Genomic DNA, 16,834 nt, shown 5'->3' with positions numbered 1-16,834 from the left:
GCCACTGTGTAACAACAATGTAGGAAGCACATGGTAGAGATACAACACATAAGTGGATGCTGCATGAATGTGACCAATCATTGCCGTGGATACTGATAGTACGTATGCAGGGCTCGGCAATAACGATGTAACGATGGCCCGGGGCAAGTTAAAACAAAATTCGGGCAAGTAAATCCAATCAGTGATATTCCCGTCGGGCAAGTGCACTTTGGCATGCTATACTGCTAAGAATTTTTTTTTTAAGCGGTTCTTGTTGGGTGTTGGTAAAACACAGACTGCGTAATTCCGGTGGTAATTTGCAAACCACTCCTTGCAAATCTTGAAATGGACCAATCAGAATCGTTTATTTAGACCGCGGTCCGTGTTTTACCCACACCCGTTCTTGTTCGTGATCAACCAATCAGTGATCGTTTGACTATGAAAACATCTATCATGGCGTCCCTGCCAACATGGTCTAATTCTTCAACAACTTGTGAAGGAAAACAGCAAAAAGTGATGAACCAGTGCCTCCTAAACAAGTATTTTATTAGCGGCAGCAAATCAAATGATGGCACAGGTGAGTGAATCACATTGCTGTGACAATTTGAAGTGGTCACAATGAAACACCACCGATTAGATCCAATACCAAGTGCTGATTTTGCACAAGCTACAAAATCTAGCGCTTCCATTTCTCTGTGTATTTTTCTCACCTTTGCTTCACAAATTATTGTTTGACCATTGAGCATTTTTTTCTGGATTAAAAGCACTTTACTAGTACACAAATGTGTCTATTCAATAATAACTTATAAATATCACTGCTTACTACGACTACCATGTGTAAGGTAGTATGGCATGCCATGTTAACATACATCACAATTTTTCAGACATTCCTCCAAATACAATGCATCAGTACTATTATCTGATGAATTATCAGCATATATTGATATATGATATCATTATGGCAGTCTTTTCATTTTACATGGGGCAAGTTCGGGCAAGTAGTTCTCACCTTAAGGATTCCCCATGGGCAAGTCATTTTTGTTTTTAATGTAGAGCCCTGGTATGTACCCACGAACGTGATATCAGCTTGTGACTTCTCCGTGGGACAAAAACGAGCTCTGCACTAACCGCATTGCTTGTTTGTTTTAAAAACAAAACGTCCCTGTGTTAAAAGTCATATTTGGAGTCCAAAGACCAAGAAGTTACTGCTACTAGGGAGATAACTTTACAGCTAGCCATCATTTGCTACTGCGATCGGCTTTGAAAAGCGTTTATCCTCCGATCAATCGGAACATCCCCACTGAATAACGATTTGTTCAATAAACAATTAAGCTAACTTAAACAACCTCCCTTAGAGTTGTCTTGAAGAGTCACTGTCCAATTATCATCATGTCTGGCGTTATTGAACTGGGTCCGGTGAAAGATAAGCGACTCCACCTAGACCGACTGTATTGTTCAATGATGACACGTCTCCTGGTGAGTATGAACTGATCAATTCTTGGACTGAAATAAAAAGCCCAGCTTTTTGAGAAGTACTGTAGCTGAGACGTCAACAGTATATACACTGTTGACTGTATGCACTGTATGCACTACACCTCATTATCCTACATAACACCACCCAACCATATTAAGCACCACTTAATGAGCAGTCAGTAATCACAAGTGGAAATGAATATTTATTATAATTATTTGTCTCATTGAAAAATTATGTGTTTACTTCCCACTAAATGAGATGAGAACTGCATGGTTGACAAGTGGTGAGGCCTCACAGCTAGGAGACCCGAGTTCAATTCAACACTCTGTGCGGAGTTTGCATGTTCTCCCCGTGCATGCGTGGATTTTCTCTGGGTACTCCGGTTTCCTCCCACATTCCCAAAACATGCTAGGTTAATTGGCGACTCCAAATTGTCCATAGGTATGAATGTGAGTGTGAATGGTTGTTTGTCTATATGTGCCCTGTGATTGGCTGGCCACCAGTCCAGGGTCCAGCATACCCGTGACCCGAGTGAGGATAAGAGGTAGAAAATGAATGAATAAATGAGATGAAACAATAATAATCCTGAGCTCTCTGGTATATTCTTTATACACATCCTGTCAGAATAGGAAGGAGTCAAACATTGAAGATTTAACATGCTAAATTTTAATATCGGAGACAGCTGGACATTTGACTAGACATCAGAGTGAAATCAGTTATTTATCTGAGGATAATAATATAGTCTATGGCAGGGGTCTCAAACACGCGGCCCGCGGGCCGAATGTGGCCCGCAGGACATTGGTTTGAGGCCCCCGCCTTGATATGAAAGTTAGTGCGGCCCGCGCAAGTTTGATATGGATGCTGTATGGTATCATGTACCCAGAAAAAATTATTACGTTTGATTAATGTTCATGTTAAAGGTTAAATAACTGTTAATAGTTATCCTCCCTATCCGTGTGGAAGTGGTAAGTTTTTGGCTATTTAAGTTTAAAGGAAATAACTTGAAGGCTACCGTTTAGGTCGCTAGCTCTCTAGTTTGCGAGTTAGCATGTGTCTCAAGACCCTGCAGTTGCGCAATATGTTGTGAATAAAAAGAGTATAAATGTGACTATAGTCGTGTTTTGTCATGTCTACAGGGCTCTAATAATGCTTTGTTCATTTTAATCTGAAAAAAATAATTTGTCTACCCACCAACTATATGTGGTTTCTTAAGTTTTTATTATTTGCAGTTTTATTATTATTATTATATTTATTTATTATTGATTGATTGATTTGCTTTATTCTTGATTTGTTTATTTTTCATCTTATTTTGTGTAGAAAAATAAAAAGTAAGATATTTGAGAACAGTGGAATGTTTTATCAGAGCTTTTCTTGTAGAAAATTGAAACCAAAGCAAAGTTTATTCATTTTTCTGTTTTTAATAAATGCGTTTTGGTTTTTTTTTGGAAAACCTGATGCGGCCCAGCCTTGCCCAGACCCTAGCTCCAGTGGCCCCCAGGTAAATTGAGTTTGAGACCCCTGGTCTATGGGGTGCATTATTATACACTTTATTGAATATATGCTGTTCTTTTCATAAAAGAAAACGTCATGGTTATGCATTCCTCATTCAATACTTGAGGTCTTCTAAAGAGGTTTTAAGAAGTTACTATGACTATAATGTGAGACTTGTGGGATAACATCTTGAGTCTTGATTCCATCCAGTGAGATTGTGAATGTGCCAGAAACCACTTTCTGCCGTCCATGTACGCCCATGATTGCTACTTAAAGAAAATGAATATGTGGCACGGGGGACATATGAGAACATAAACCTACAAAGTGAACAAAATCCAATTACCTTGTGCTGCCTGGTATTGCATATACGTGGCACCTAGATCTCACAGAGCCAGGGTAATTGTCAGGGGATATGAAACCATACTGCACAGACGCCTGCGCTAATATTCCAACAATGAGAGCCTGCCACGGCTACTCTTTCAATTGACTCGGTTCAGTTCATGTCCATATAGAAGTGAGCATCGGCTCAGCCTAATTCCCTGGAGAGCACCTGGCCTCGTCTAGTCTCTGATTCATGATGATGCCACTTCGATGCACCGACTGGGGCTTCAAAAAGGCATCTACACGTGTCACTGCGGATAACTCATTGAGCATGCAAGAGGGCAAAAACTCAATTTGTGAATGCCATTAGTGTTGGTTACCACAGCAACAATATTGCAGGTTGGGTGGGATTACATACATATCAAGCTCCACAAGACACTAGACAGTGATGCCAAATCCTTGTGATGGTCTGTGTGTCACTTAGCATCCAAAGGCTCATCTTTAGAGAACAACAGCTGCTACTATGCTTGAACCAATTAATATTCATGTTCTACATAATCCCCAGTGACTAATTTAACACACCTGATTAAATCAATAATTTAAAGAGATTATTCAATATATATACCTGTTTTCAATATATACAGCAGAAGCAACCAAAACGATCTGATACTGAACCAGATATGGTAAAAGCGCCCATACGTCCATGGATGTCCAAATGAGGTCACCCACCTCTAAAGTGTCAGCAAGAAGCAGTCAAGGTGGACAAATACAATCTCCGTCCACATGAAGAGAAACGCTAAAGTACAGTTAATCAATACCACGCAAGCTTGTTAACTGAATGGGTCAAACATCCATCAAGAAAACAAGTGTAAGACTTTTCAAAGGGTGCACACAAACGAGACAAGCGCTGTCAGATTTCCCCAAATAAGATTACAAATAAGTTGGAATTGCGAACAATGGGCTTCACGTGGAGTGGAGTCATGGCGTATGTGGAAAATGCAGAAAACGAGTCATAGGATCAAGTCCTCCATTCAGCTCAGTGGCAGACAACCTAAGTAATTTCACACAACCACAAAACGTCAGACAAGATCCTTCTTGGCTTCACTGATCTTTTGGTTTGAAATCTGTACTGCCATGCTTTCTCTTGAATTTGGTTTCCTGGTTATTGTCAGACAATAATTATTTTGGAGAGCATATTTCTTTACATATGTATTTGCGGTGTTAAAAATCCACACTGTTTTGCTCAGTCAAACATCTGATGGTCTGTTTATCTGTGCTACCAATTGCTGTGCCCTAAACCAGTGTTTTTCAACCTTTTTTGAGCCATGGCACATTTTTTTACATTGGAAAAATCTAACCAAAAATGTTCCAAAATGTCACCACGACCTCACACGTGCATCAATAAGTCTATCGGAGGAACAAGGTAGGTGTTGCCACACGGACCAATATTACATTGCTCTGCCAGTCTTTACACCACAGACACTCCACAGTAGCCACGTTTTTACATCACCACTTTTTCTCTTTCCGAATGACCTTTCGGGAAACAATGGTATCCATAGAAAGGAATATTCCAATCTCTTGTCTACATGCGCCGTGAAAATCAACCAGAATAGTCAATAGGGCATGCCCAGTAAAACGTAAACATCAACATCACGTGATACCGACTTCCCGGAGTTTTTCTTTCACTTGTTGGAATAACTCCGTATTGCCAGTTTTTCGTCTGTCCAGTCTTGAAATTTAGTTTGAATCAAAAACAAACTTTGCTTAGTCCAGTGCCGATTGCTGGCCTCCATTTTTAAAAGTGAAGAACGTCTGGATCTGCGTGTTACGTCATATCTGAGCATGCGCTGAAAGAACGCACCCGGGATAAATTTAAACAGGAAAAGATCAAATTCAATCTTGCTAATATTTTATAATTAAACTCAGGACATGTTTTATATAGATATATATTTTATTTTTTAATAAAACTGCACTTGTGAATAAAGTATAGAAGGGTTTAGATTCTGTTCCACAGATGGCGGTAATGCATACGAAAGCTGCTTGCCAACCGCCAATAAACAACAGAAGAAGAAAAACACCACGAAGAAGAACGCAGTCTGACAACTTTCCGTTTGAGCGGGTACAAGATACCTCAATCGGATTGGTTAAAGGAATATTCCATCCCTGTTCAATTCTTTCCGTTTGAGCAAATAAACCAAATGCAATTGGAATATTTGGGTCCATGTATACTATTGACATAATATTTGCAAATGATGATTAATAAATGTTAATTATAAAAAGTGATATTGGATAATTCCTCACGGCACACCTGACGGTTTCTCAAGGTACACTAGTGTGCCGCGGCACAGTGGTTGAAAATCACTGCCCTAAACCATCACACAGTAAAGAGTAGACAGGTGCATATACGGTACTGTACATAGCATATACGGTTCTGTACATATGGAGGATGAACTTACCCTTTTCTGGTCCTCCAAGCCATGCAACACAGGTTTCCTCCTGGGGTGCTGTTTTGGACAAACATCAGCTCCTGCCTCCATCTTCCCATAAGTGGGCGAGTATTCAGGCTGTTGCACAGCAGACCATCCAGCAGTTACAAAAGGGATTGAAGCGAAATACCCGCTCAAAGTATTTCAGTCCACTTCCCACTTGATTTGTAGCAGTGAGGCATGAACATATATCCAAGAATTGGGAAAAAAATGGTTTGTCCATCAACTGTGCTTCATCAAACAGATGACAGCCAATCTCTGAGAGGGTCCAGCCTCAGCCATAAGCCTTGTTTCACTCATAGCGTTTCTTGATGTGCAGTTCTTGGCCTGGCCTGAAGTGAGCATCACGGCAGACGATGGAAACCAGATACCAGCAGGATCCCTCCGTCTTCCAAGAGTACCACCGCAGCCATGGAGATTTTGGAGGGTATTATTATCATAATCCTTTCTTTTGGACAAGAGTCAGCTTGAGATTATACGCTGCTTGGTTTTCCAAGGAGCATTCACCAATTTAAGAGCAAGAGCAGCAAAGGTGGAGTTAAGATGGTATCTCTCAAAGGTCTGGTGTCCTGTAGTGAATGTCTGCTTGTGTAGAGAAAGACAATTGGTAAAACAAATTAATTTTTCCATATAAAAAGGTGAGGCACCACAAAAATATGGTCATTTGTTTATCCATCCATTAACGTGAATTCAACTCGATTTTAGCAGGGTTGCCCGAGTGTTGCAGCCAAAGGCACTGCTTCATATCAGCAGTAGCCCAATCCTATTCAAGTTACATCACTACAATTACTTGTAGAGCTGTAGCAATTAATTATTACCAAATTAATCAACAACTATTTTGGTCATTGATTCATCAAAATGTTTATAGTCTCTGATTTCAGCCTCTCAAATGTGTGTCATGTTAAATCAGACGTATTATCTCTTTTAGCCAAAACAATGTATTCATACATATTGTCTCATATATTTCATATCAACATTTGCAGTAAGAGTGACTTATAATTAAATATGATTGAGTAGGATTCCTTGTCTGTACATTTTAATATTTGTGACCTTCTAAATAAAGTTTTTAAACATCATTAAAGCCATCCAGACATTAAATAACACCCCAGAGGAAGCTTGGGGGTTCAGGGTTGTCCTTCAGCTTTGTGTGAATAACATCTGCGACAGTACCTTCTCAGAATCAGAATCAGAATCAGAAATGGTTTATTGCCATGTATGATCAAACACATACTAGGAATTTATTTTGGTATAGTAGGTGCATACACATCTATTAAAAAAAAAGGATGAAAAATACAAAATATGAAATACAAAATATGAAAATACAAAATATATTTTGTTTTTATAAGGGAGTTTTGTTATTATTGGAAATATTGTGTGATAAATCAAACCTGCAATAAAAGACCTTTGTTAACTGGTTAATGAAGCCTGGTCATTGTGTACCTCACTGACATTACTGACACCTAGTGACCGATGTAGAATACTACATTTCATCAACATCTTAGAATGCCTTATATTTGTATGTTAGGTCATTTAGCTATTTTTAAAATATTTTTGAAAATTCTTAATTATGGCAAAAAAATACTTTTGTGCCTCTACGACGTGAAATCTCATTTTACAAAAACAAATCATGTAAAGCAAACATGTAAAAAGTGTTATTATATGCTGTACATTTGACCTGTATTATCACATATTCATCAATTATTACAAGCTTTGGTTGAATGAGAAGTGACCAGCAAAGACCAGCATCATTTCCATCATTTCCAGCTTCAAAATTAAATTCTAATAAGGATGCCCAAATTATGAGTTAGAGTAACTTTAAGGACGTATACGTTGTAATATTGGTTACAAACTACAAAATATACGGATAGTTTATTAGAGGACGTTAAAGGGGAAACCTAATGAAGGACAATTAGCTAACAATTACACTTCAGGTGTGTGCCTGACTGACGGAACGCATATCAATCTTTTTTTTATCGACTTTTGTCGGTTGGTGTCTACTAGAACTGCATTTGAGTAACACAAATATCATGTATATGTCCGTTTTGTACTGAAAATAAAAACAAGGGAGCGACTGAAGTGAGCCTATAGGTTGTGGAAGGTTTTGAGCTACTGCAGCATCTCTGCAGGAGAACCTGCCGAGCATAGTCCGAACTGAGCTTTCTAGAAACTGCTAGGGGGGGGGGGGGGGGGGGAAGGCGCCGCACACTGTGTAAACAAACAACGAAGACAAACGAACACTCAATCAATGTTCTATTTTTCTGATAAAAAATCACTCTTACCAAAAACTTGTCAGGTTGTTTGGTCCCCTGAAAGAGATGATGCCTTGCCGCGATGCCCTGATGCTGATTCCTCCGGTCTGAGCTGAGCAACTGATGCATTGAGGTGCTGTCGGAAATATTCAATGGGCAGGGCTGGGAAAACTTACGTCGTTTTTCTGCTCACGTTGATTGAACCCATTTATGATATAATAATATTATTTTACATTTGCATTTATCCCCATGTTGATCACATTTGCCTTAAGGTTGGAGACATTCAAAATAAATCTTAATAAAACGTCGGTATGAATAATTAAATAATAATTCTGAAAAACAAAATTATGAGAATAATGGCACACCTCCATACTGTGCATGTACAGTAGTAGAGAGTAGTGCCATTGTAATCGCTACGGATCACTATGGATTGTTTGGCTTCACTACATCTAGCCAAAAGGGATGTGCTCATTTACGAGGCGTTCTTAAAGTAACCATCAGGGTCCCACACGTTCCCTCTGAAATGACGTCATTCGCTGCTTGACGCGCTGCTGTTCTCGCCACATCCTGGAAGAAGCTCGTCCGTTTCCATGGCGACTGTGTGAAACGCTGGCTTTTGCCGCCACTTAGCGCCCAAACACAGGCACGACGGTGAAAGTAGAAGTATTTCTGTTAATTGAATTCGGATTACTACACAGTTAGCGCTTCAATCAATGTTCGTTTTTATTATACTTTATAATCACACATTTTCTTCCTTTCTCCGGATTGGTAGATTTGGTTTGTTGATTTTTATATGCAATCTGTGAAAATACGAAATGCACTTTGAGACTAAATGGTTCCACACTGTTTATTTCGATAAAATATTATGTTAGAGTAAGCCCTTGTGAAGGTCCAGTGCTTTGGCCATTGACCCGCCCATGATGCCACGACAGGGCGGAAGTGTCGTCAGTGCGCATGTTCGGTCCGGGAGGGCCAAACGTTTCTACGACGAGTCGCCCACACAACTTTACACCATTCGTTAACCAAGAAGCGGCAACTTATTAGGAACGTTATCGTAATATCTCTTTTTTTGTATCGTCTTTCAAACTATCGCACTGTGGAAATACCGAGTATTGCTACTCAACACATACTGATGTGACGAGTTTCCCCTCGCCGATTGTGGTAAGTCTTTACATAGCTTGTTGTGTGTATTTATTTTAATAATATCATTCGTTTTAATCAGTAACCAATCGAGACATGTCTGTGGTCTTAGTCACTACTTTAGACCTTCAACATACATTTAATTCAGACGATGTGTATCTGAAATAACAGGTTTTCAAGGTCTCTGGTGGTACACAATGCTTCACTTGTCGGGTTAACTCTAGTAAAACGTAGTTTATTTGACGTTCTCTTGCCATCGTGTCGCTATATCAGTAGCAACATTAGGTGAAATTGTGTGAATGTTTAGCATTCCGCCACTGTACACTCATTCCGCGCCAAGGATTTCAAAAATACTTACCTGCGCGGGACGCTCTGCTCACTTCCTGTTTGTTGCGCGCTCATTGGCTAGTTGAAACAAAAGGGCGGGCTCGCCGCGTCTTTTGTGCCTGATGATACGGCAGACCGTACGTCACTTACCGCCAATATGGAACTAGGGTTTTTCTGAGATTTTCTTTAATGTCTGTTAGCTGTTACGTTAACTATGTGGTGATAATGTGTATTTTTTTCATTTGTGGCACATTATGTTTTCTGAACCCAGTCAGTAAACAAGTTAAATAACCTTGATTAGTTTATGCCGGATCATTTACAAATCTATATGTCATTCGTGAATATATCTTGTATATCGTATAACATTTGATGAGCTGTTCTAAAATGTTTTAGAAGAGAAACCAACCCGAGGAACGCCATAGTCAGCAACAGGTTGTAATTGCTTCAATATATCAACACATGTATTAAAAACTTATGTTCTTCTCTGTCTTATTACAAGGTTTTGAAATGGCTTTGTAACCCATCTGGTTTTATTAAATCCTTGGAAAGTGGGCTGCTGACTCACCTTATCATGGGCCCCCTCACAACTCCTAAAAAAGGAAGAGAAGCAGGATCCGTTGATCCATGGACACCCACCTCCAACCTCAAAATGCTCATTAGTGCTGCTAGTCCGGATATCAGGAACCGTGAGAAGGAGCTATGTCCGGACATCAAACTGCAACAAGTTCTTGATTCTACACCGGTACAAAAACTTGATTATATATCTAAAAAAAAAATACACCTTCTGTGATGCTTGTATGTTATTCTCACTTGTTTGTCATCGTTCTCTTGTAGGACGTTGGCGATGGAGATGAGTCTGAGAGACTGATCAGCAGAAAAGAAAAGAGTCTGGGTTTACTTTGTCGTAAGTTTCTCGCCCGCTACCCAGATTTCCCGGACCCGACTCACACCAATGACATCTGCCTGGATGATGTAGCCACCGAACTGAGTACGTCAGCAGTGTACAATCCAACTATAATTACTCATGTAATATGTAATAGTACTGTGATATGTTACATTCAAGGTGTATTACTATTATGTGTCTACACAGGTGTGGAACGCCGTCGCATTTATGATATCATGAATGTGCTGGAGAGCTTGCACATGGTGAGCCGTTCTGCGAAGAACCGCTACATGTGGCACGGAAGAACCAAACTGGCCCAGACACTGGCCGTCCTGAAGCAGGTGGGTGAGGAGCAAAAGTACGGCCAGCAGGTGCTGCAGATACGACAGCGCTTAGTGGATACAGAGTTTGATTTCGACGGCGAGGAGAAAGAGAACAACGAGGTGGTAGACTCGGTGAGGAGCGAGATGGGACAAAAGGAGCTCTTCTTTGTTGAGCTTCCAGGAGTCGAGTTCAAAGCAGGTGAGGTAAAATTTTACCGGATGAACATAAATACGACACATTTGACTCCAACATTCTGTATCTGTTTCGTCTGTAGCCTCTGTTAACAGTCGGAAGGACAAATCTTTGAGAGTAATGAGCCAGAAGTTTGTCATGCTCTTCCTGGTCTCTGATCCTCCTGTGGTCAGTCTGGATGTAGCTGCTAAAATCCTGATTGGAGAGGACCAGGGTGCAGATCAGGATAAGAATAAATTCAAGAGTGAGTAAATGCATGGTAATTTATGTCTTAGTGCATCTGATAGTTGTATGTAACCTCTCTGTTTTACGTTTGCAGCTAAAGTGCGACGACTTTATGACATCGCTAACGTGCTGCGGAGCCTGAAGCTTATTGAAAAGGTCCATGTAACAGAAAAGAGGGGGAGGAAACCGGCATTTGAATGGGTCGGCCCAAATGACCTCCCTAAAGTGAAAGGTATAATATGACATGTGACTGTCAGGTCACATTATGTGTAATGAATGACCACAATGCTTCTTTTACTGTGATGCCACTAATTGCATTTAATAAATAAACACTTATTTTTGTAAAATAAGACTGCAATAAACAATATTTTGTCTCCAAAAAGAAGAATTGAAAAGATGGCCAATTGTCAACTCAATACATGAAACTGATTGGCTTTGCATGTGACGGCTTTTGTCATGTTTTATACTCTCAAGAGCTCATGACACCCCAATTTTGAAGGTTACCTAACGTCGAATACATTTGACTCCAATGTTTTTCAGATGTGGCAACCCCCACTTCCGCGTGTCCACACAAGACAACAAATGTGCTTGAGTCCCGCTCCACTGTAGACAACTGCACCAAGAACCTCTTTTCATCGCCTCGCACTAAGCGAAGCTTCACGCGTCACCCATCCCTCATGAAGCTAGCCAAAAGCATTCAGGATGACCGGCGCAAGATTAGCTCAGCCCCCAGTAGTCCTGCTAAGACTGCCTTCAGTGAGTACAATGGTTTAAATGATGACGGGATTGTTGTTGAATTGTGCTTTAATTGTGTACTTTGCCAACAGGTGATTCAATGAATAACGATTTCCCGAGCAAAATGGCCCAACTTGCTGCCATTTGTAAAATTCAACTCGACCAAGAGTCGGCGTAAGTACCCAAGTGGATACTATGTATTTAAGTACATAATACTGTCAGTGTACACGATGCAGGCTTGCTCCTCCCTTTGAAAACCCTTTTGCTGGGAAAAAAAAATCTAACTTGACGCTGCAGTGATACGGACTCTGAAATATTAAACATAGTACAGACAGATAGATAGATAGATAATAAATAATAATAATGTGGAGAATAAATAGATGGCATCAAATATGAACAACAATGTACAGTGTAAACAGTCATTTGTACAAATATAAATAATAATAATTAAAAGTTTTGGTTGTGCATGTGGGCAGGTCAAAAGTCTGGTCACACAGAACACAACTGATGGTCCCAACCCCATTAATAAGTCAAGAAATTCCTAAAAAAAAAAAATCTGCAAAGTAAATGTCATGAAAATAAAGAAAACACAGTTGTAATGTGTCAGTTGCCACCAGAGTTGGAAAGTAAGACGTTTCACTCCTTGACTCCATCCATCAATAACCAAACTATATTCCGTTGCACAACACAGCATGATGTAAACATCCATGTATTAATTAATTAATTAATAGATTGCTTTATAGTCTATTTTGTGTTTGGTTTAAATGTATCTTTTCAATGATTTCTCTGCCAGCCATACCAATCTGCTCCTCTTTTCTGATTTTATGTATAATTCAAATTATATATTCCTGATATTCTGTTCCAGAACCGGAGGCAAAGCTCCACAGGCAGTTCCCTCTGTGACAAAAACAACGATAGTGAGGCTCCAACCAGCCACTTCCAGCTCAGGGGACCCGCCTCGGGCATGGAACCTAAATTCAAATGAGACTGAATCCAACCCAAATGTGCATGGCACCCCACTGGCGCCCCAGCCCTCGGGCAGTGTAGCATACATCCCTGCACAATGCTCACCCCTCATCCCCGTCGTTTTACCTCAGAAGCAGAGCGGAGGACCCTATGCTGTCTATTTGCATCCAGCTTCTCTCAGGCCCAACACTCTGGCCAGACCACAGCCGACGAGCTATGCCGTACGCTCGATGACCTTTGAGGAGAAGACTGGGCGGAGTCCTACAGCCCCGATAGCCACTAAGAACCAGTCCACCTCAAAGGTGTTGGATGGGAGCCCTCTTTCGGTCAAACGGCTGTGTTCTGATTCAACTGCGGAGGGCATTCCTCCTAAAGCCAAACGGAGCAACTCAACCCTCAAGGTAAAAAAAAAAAAACAACAAACAAATGAAAACGGTACAAAAATGTATTAAAACGTTTTTTTTTACTTCAGTAATGACTTGGAGTGAATGAGAAAGTGAAATGGAAAAAGATTTTTTTAACCACAAAATATATTGCATAACAGCAGCAGTAAATGAACCAGCATTAATATAATATTTGTTCCAAACACGCATGGATCTCACACCGACAGCTAAGTACTGCAATGAACATATTATGTATGCAAGTGAAAGACCAAGAATTTGTCTACAACCACAAGTTCGAGTCTCAATGTTTTTTGATCCGGTGCTAATTAAAGACTCCTGCAACTATACGGCATTCATTGTATAATGTACAGCCTATGTACTTTTAATACACAAATTATTAGCCTTTTGATTTCATTCAAAATGTTCTGTTGTCATTTTCCAGTATTTTACGTCTTATATGTTCCATGTCGGTTAGCGCGCAGACCTCGCAGCTAGGAGACTAGGGTTCAATTCCACCCTCGGCCATCTCTGTGTGGAGTTTGCATGTTCTCCCTGTGCATGCGTGGGTTTTCTCCGGGTACTCCGGTTTCCTCCCACATTCCAAAAAAAACATGCTATGTTAATTAGCGACTCCAAATTGTCCATAGGTATGAATGTGAGTGTGAATGGTTGTTTGTCTATATGTGCCCTGTGATTAGCTGGCGACCAGTCCAGGGTGTACCCCGCCTCTCGCCCGAAGACAGCTGGGATAGGCTCCAGCACCCCCCGTGAGGAAAAAGCGGTAGAAAATGAATGAATGTTCCATGTCACCCCTAGGACGCTTCCCCAAAGCAATGCGACCTTCCTCAGGCTCGTCTGAAGAGCCGCCGCAGCTGTCATCTCTCCAGCCGCCCATCGCCTCGTGCCCTCCACCTGGATCCAGAGTTCATCAACACTCCCGGCGGCCCTGTGGCTTCTCAATCTCTGGAACAGAGTTTGGAAACCTTCCTGAACAAGGATGACAAAGCGGTGACCTCTGACAGTGAGGTGGGATTAACACCCATCAGAGCTGTACCGCTCACGCCCGGAAATCTTAACACTGAGGTAAATGAAGTCAATGCTGAAAAAGAAGAGGACTGGAGGAAGTGTGAATGTTGATCGTTTATGTTCTGCCCATGTCAGACTTTAGTGCCAGCTGGATATCTGATCCCGCTCTCCCAGTCTGTGATCACCTACAAGGAGAATCAGGGCTCAGCAGGAGAAAGCAACAAAGAATCTTCTCCTGCTTATGTTTTCCAAACACCTACTTCAGGTAAACGTCATCCACTGTGCTAAGATAGAAATATGTCTTTCTTATACACACTAAGGCAACATCCATTTATTTTAAAGTGTTGACCAGTGTATACATTAAACATGGATTATTATATCTTGAACAGGTTCCAGACCACCAGTCCAGGAAGTGACTCCTACTAGCCTCCGTGTTCCCAAACCGACTGCCGCCATGTCTCCCCACTCAACCCAGCAGCCCCATCGCCTCCACAGCCCGAGCCCTGCTATCATCAACTTCACCCTGCAGAACCTGGGCCTCATATCCAGCCCCAGCCCGGGAAATCCCTTCACCTCGCCACACACCCCTGAACGCTCCAACACACTGGGCAGCCCTTTGACTCTGCAGCAGAGAGGGATGGTTTTCATTAAGCCCTTGTCGCCTGTGACGGTGCAGCAGGCCCAGCAACCAATGGCCCTATTCAGCGTTCAACAGGTACAAACTCATCAAACGTGTGCAATGCATTTATTCTGACATTTATTCTACAAAAAATGCCAGGCACTTATACATTTAAAATATTACAATTTTGTTGTAATGTATAAACCGCAAAGCATGCTGGATAACCTCCTCTTAGGTATGTGTATAATAGATCAGTTAGCTAATTGTTCAATTGATGAGACAACACTAACATGAACATTGTGTGCTGTCCTTTTGCTCTAGCCTCTCATGGCCACCCCCAAAGGATTGGGGCTCCCCCAGCACAACTTCTTTCACACACCCGTTCCCGTCTCCCCTCTGGCTGCTGCAGTTGTCGCACCCGGTGGACAAACGGCCCCTAAAACTGTTTACATCCCTCAAAGGAAACTGGATGTCAGTACCGAAGAGGCGCTGTGATGTTCAGTGTGTGCTGGTGATGGTGATGGTGGGAGAGGGTGTGTTTTACAACCATTTTTCTTGATTACTTTGTTTAGCATTTTACAGTATTCATTACCTGTGGGCATTTCACAGAAAACTAAAGGAATGTAAATGAGATTTTAAAGCCATTCAGCAGATTGTCATGTCAGTAAGCATACAGTTTTCTTCTCAGTCTTTTAATGAGTTTGATTTTTTTTAAATATATATTTTTTTGATTTCTGAAATTGTAATCAGAAATCAGATGTTTTTTTGTCTAAAAGTGTGAATGAAACATTGATGTACTTCGATTTTCCAAGTAATATAAAGTAATGAGAAGACCTTTGCACATATGTACATGTTTACAAATACCCTTTGAATATGTAATATTTCTGTTCTATGTAATGTTAATCAAACCTTTTGACCAGGTTTAATTTATAAAAAAAAATTGCCTTCATTTCTGATATCCTGCTTTATGTAAAATGCTAAATCACTTTTAAAAACACGTTTTTTGAGATCACCCTTGTGTTGTTTTTTTGTTGTTGTTGGTCATGGTGGTCCACATGCACTTTAAAGGTAGATCGAAAAAGGTTTCTTCTTTCCAATCAGTCATAAACACAAAGTAGTCAGAAATGCGATTAGACTTGTTTCAAGTATTGGTGTTGCCCCCAGCCTGGAGAAGAGTATGAATTGGAACCCTCTGGTACAAAAGGAAATCAATCCACGATGAGTTGATGTGTTTTCACTAGCATGATTTATTCTTGCTCTCGGAACAATAACACTTCAGCTCTCATAAGACGATCATACTAACAGTTCTTATTTGTTCTTAGCATCATCAGTTAATCAAACATTTGAACACTGATTAAACAGTTATACAATAGCATTTGTGATGTTATACATTTTCTTCACATGTCAATCTAGTGGTAATTTCCACAGAAAATGTATACTTTTAGCATATCTAGCACAGTCATTCTTAACGCTATTCACCATACATTAAGACCTGCTAGCATTAGCCATTTCACATGTGCTCAAATGCTTTACAATACATTTTCGAACAGACAGACTACTTTCCAGTCAGCGGTTTACTTTAGCAACTTTCTCCACTCTTTACAACTGTTTGTATAAATTATTTATACTTTATACCAACCTGTGGTAAAGAATAAAGTAAACAATCCACGATGGCTTGATGTGTTTTCACCAGCAGGATTTCTTCTTCCTCTGTTGTTTTATCACCTACTCTATATCACCATTGCTGCCAGCACCCCCTAGTGGACCTCACGGTATTACACCCAAACACCAACAATGGAGATTTTGATTTTTTTCACTCAATCGTATTTTTAGAACTGATTCCTATACATCAAATATGAATAATTACTACTTTTAAGTGCGTTAAACATATTTATGCGTTTTAAACTGTTTTTAACCATGTTGACTTATTGTACCCTTTTCATGTACCTGAGTATATTGGCAAAATAATCCATGATGGCTTGATGTGTTTTCACCAGCAGGATTTCGTCTTCCT

At 40.5% G+C, this 16,834-nt stretch overlaps 2 protein-coding genes across 3 annotated transcripts in view; one reads left to right on the top strand and one right to left on the bottom strand.

Moving 5' to 3' along the window:
* Nucleotides 1-8,105, bottom strand: part of nav2a (neuron navigator 2a) — a 201,212-nt gene extending 193,107 nt beyond the window's left edge. Inside the window, exons 1-2 of one of the 2 annotated variants that reach the window (XM_058089756.2) lie at nt 8,031-8,105; nt 5,722-6,336 (exon numbers count right to left, since the gene is read on the bottom strand). In XM_058089756.2, coding sequence (XP_057945739.2) covers nt 5,722-5,802 — 81 coding nt within the window. In that variant the 5' untranslated portion in view covers nt 5,803-6,336; nt 8,031-8,105. The remainder of the gene's footprint in view (nt 1-5,721; nt 6,337-8,030) is intronic. The other variant, XM_058089757.2, reaches the window with a different exon arrangement.
* An 805-nt stretch (nt 8,106-8,910) lies between these two features.
* On the top strand, nt 8,911-15,334 carry e2f8 (E2F transcription factor 8). The gene is made up of 13 exons (XM_058089382.2): nt 8,911-9,161; nt 9,967-10,209; nt 10,302-10,455; nt 10,558-10,872; nt 10,949-11,110; nt 11,186-11,323; nt 11,632-11,847; nt 11,919-12,000; nt 12,692-13,193; nt 13,992-14,258; nt 14,337-14,466; nt 14,591-14,916; nt 15,142-15,334. The coding sequence occupies exons 2-13, from the start codon at nt 10,039-10,041 to the stop codon at nt 15,313-15,315; spliced, it is 2,637 nt and encodes an 878-aa protein (XP_057945365.2). The 5' UTR covers nt 8,911-9,161; nt 9,967-10,038; the 3' UTR covers nt 15,316-15,334.
* The last annotated feature ends 1,500 nt before the right edge of the window (nt 15,335-16,834 follow it).

This window comes from Doryrhamphus excisus, linkage group LG13 (assembly GCF_037039965.1).
Source record: "Doryrhamphus excisus strain RoL-2023G ecotype Guam linkage group LG13, RoL_Dexc_Guam_v1.1, whole genome shotgun sequence".
Lineage (NCBI taxonomy): Eukaryota > Metazoa > Chordata > Actinopteri > Syngnathiformes > Syngnathidae > Doryrhamphus > Doryrhamphus excisus.
This window is presented reverse-complemented; position numbering and strand designations above follow the sequence as displayed.

Coding starts and splice junctions, on each gene's coding strand:
- e2f8 (XM_058089382.2), top strand. CDS start 10,039: ATGGGCCCCCTCACAACTCCTAAAAAAGGAAGAGAAGCAGGATCCGTT. Junction 11,324..11,631: donor TGACCTCCCTAAAGTGAAAG/GTATAATATGAC, acceptor AATGTTTTTCAG/ATGTGGCAACCCCCACTTCC. Junction 14,467..14,590: donor TTTCCAAACACCTACTTCAG/GTAAACGTCATC, acceptor TATCTTGAACAG/GTTCCAGACCACCAGTCCAG.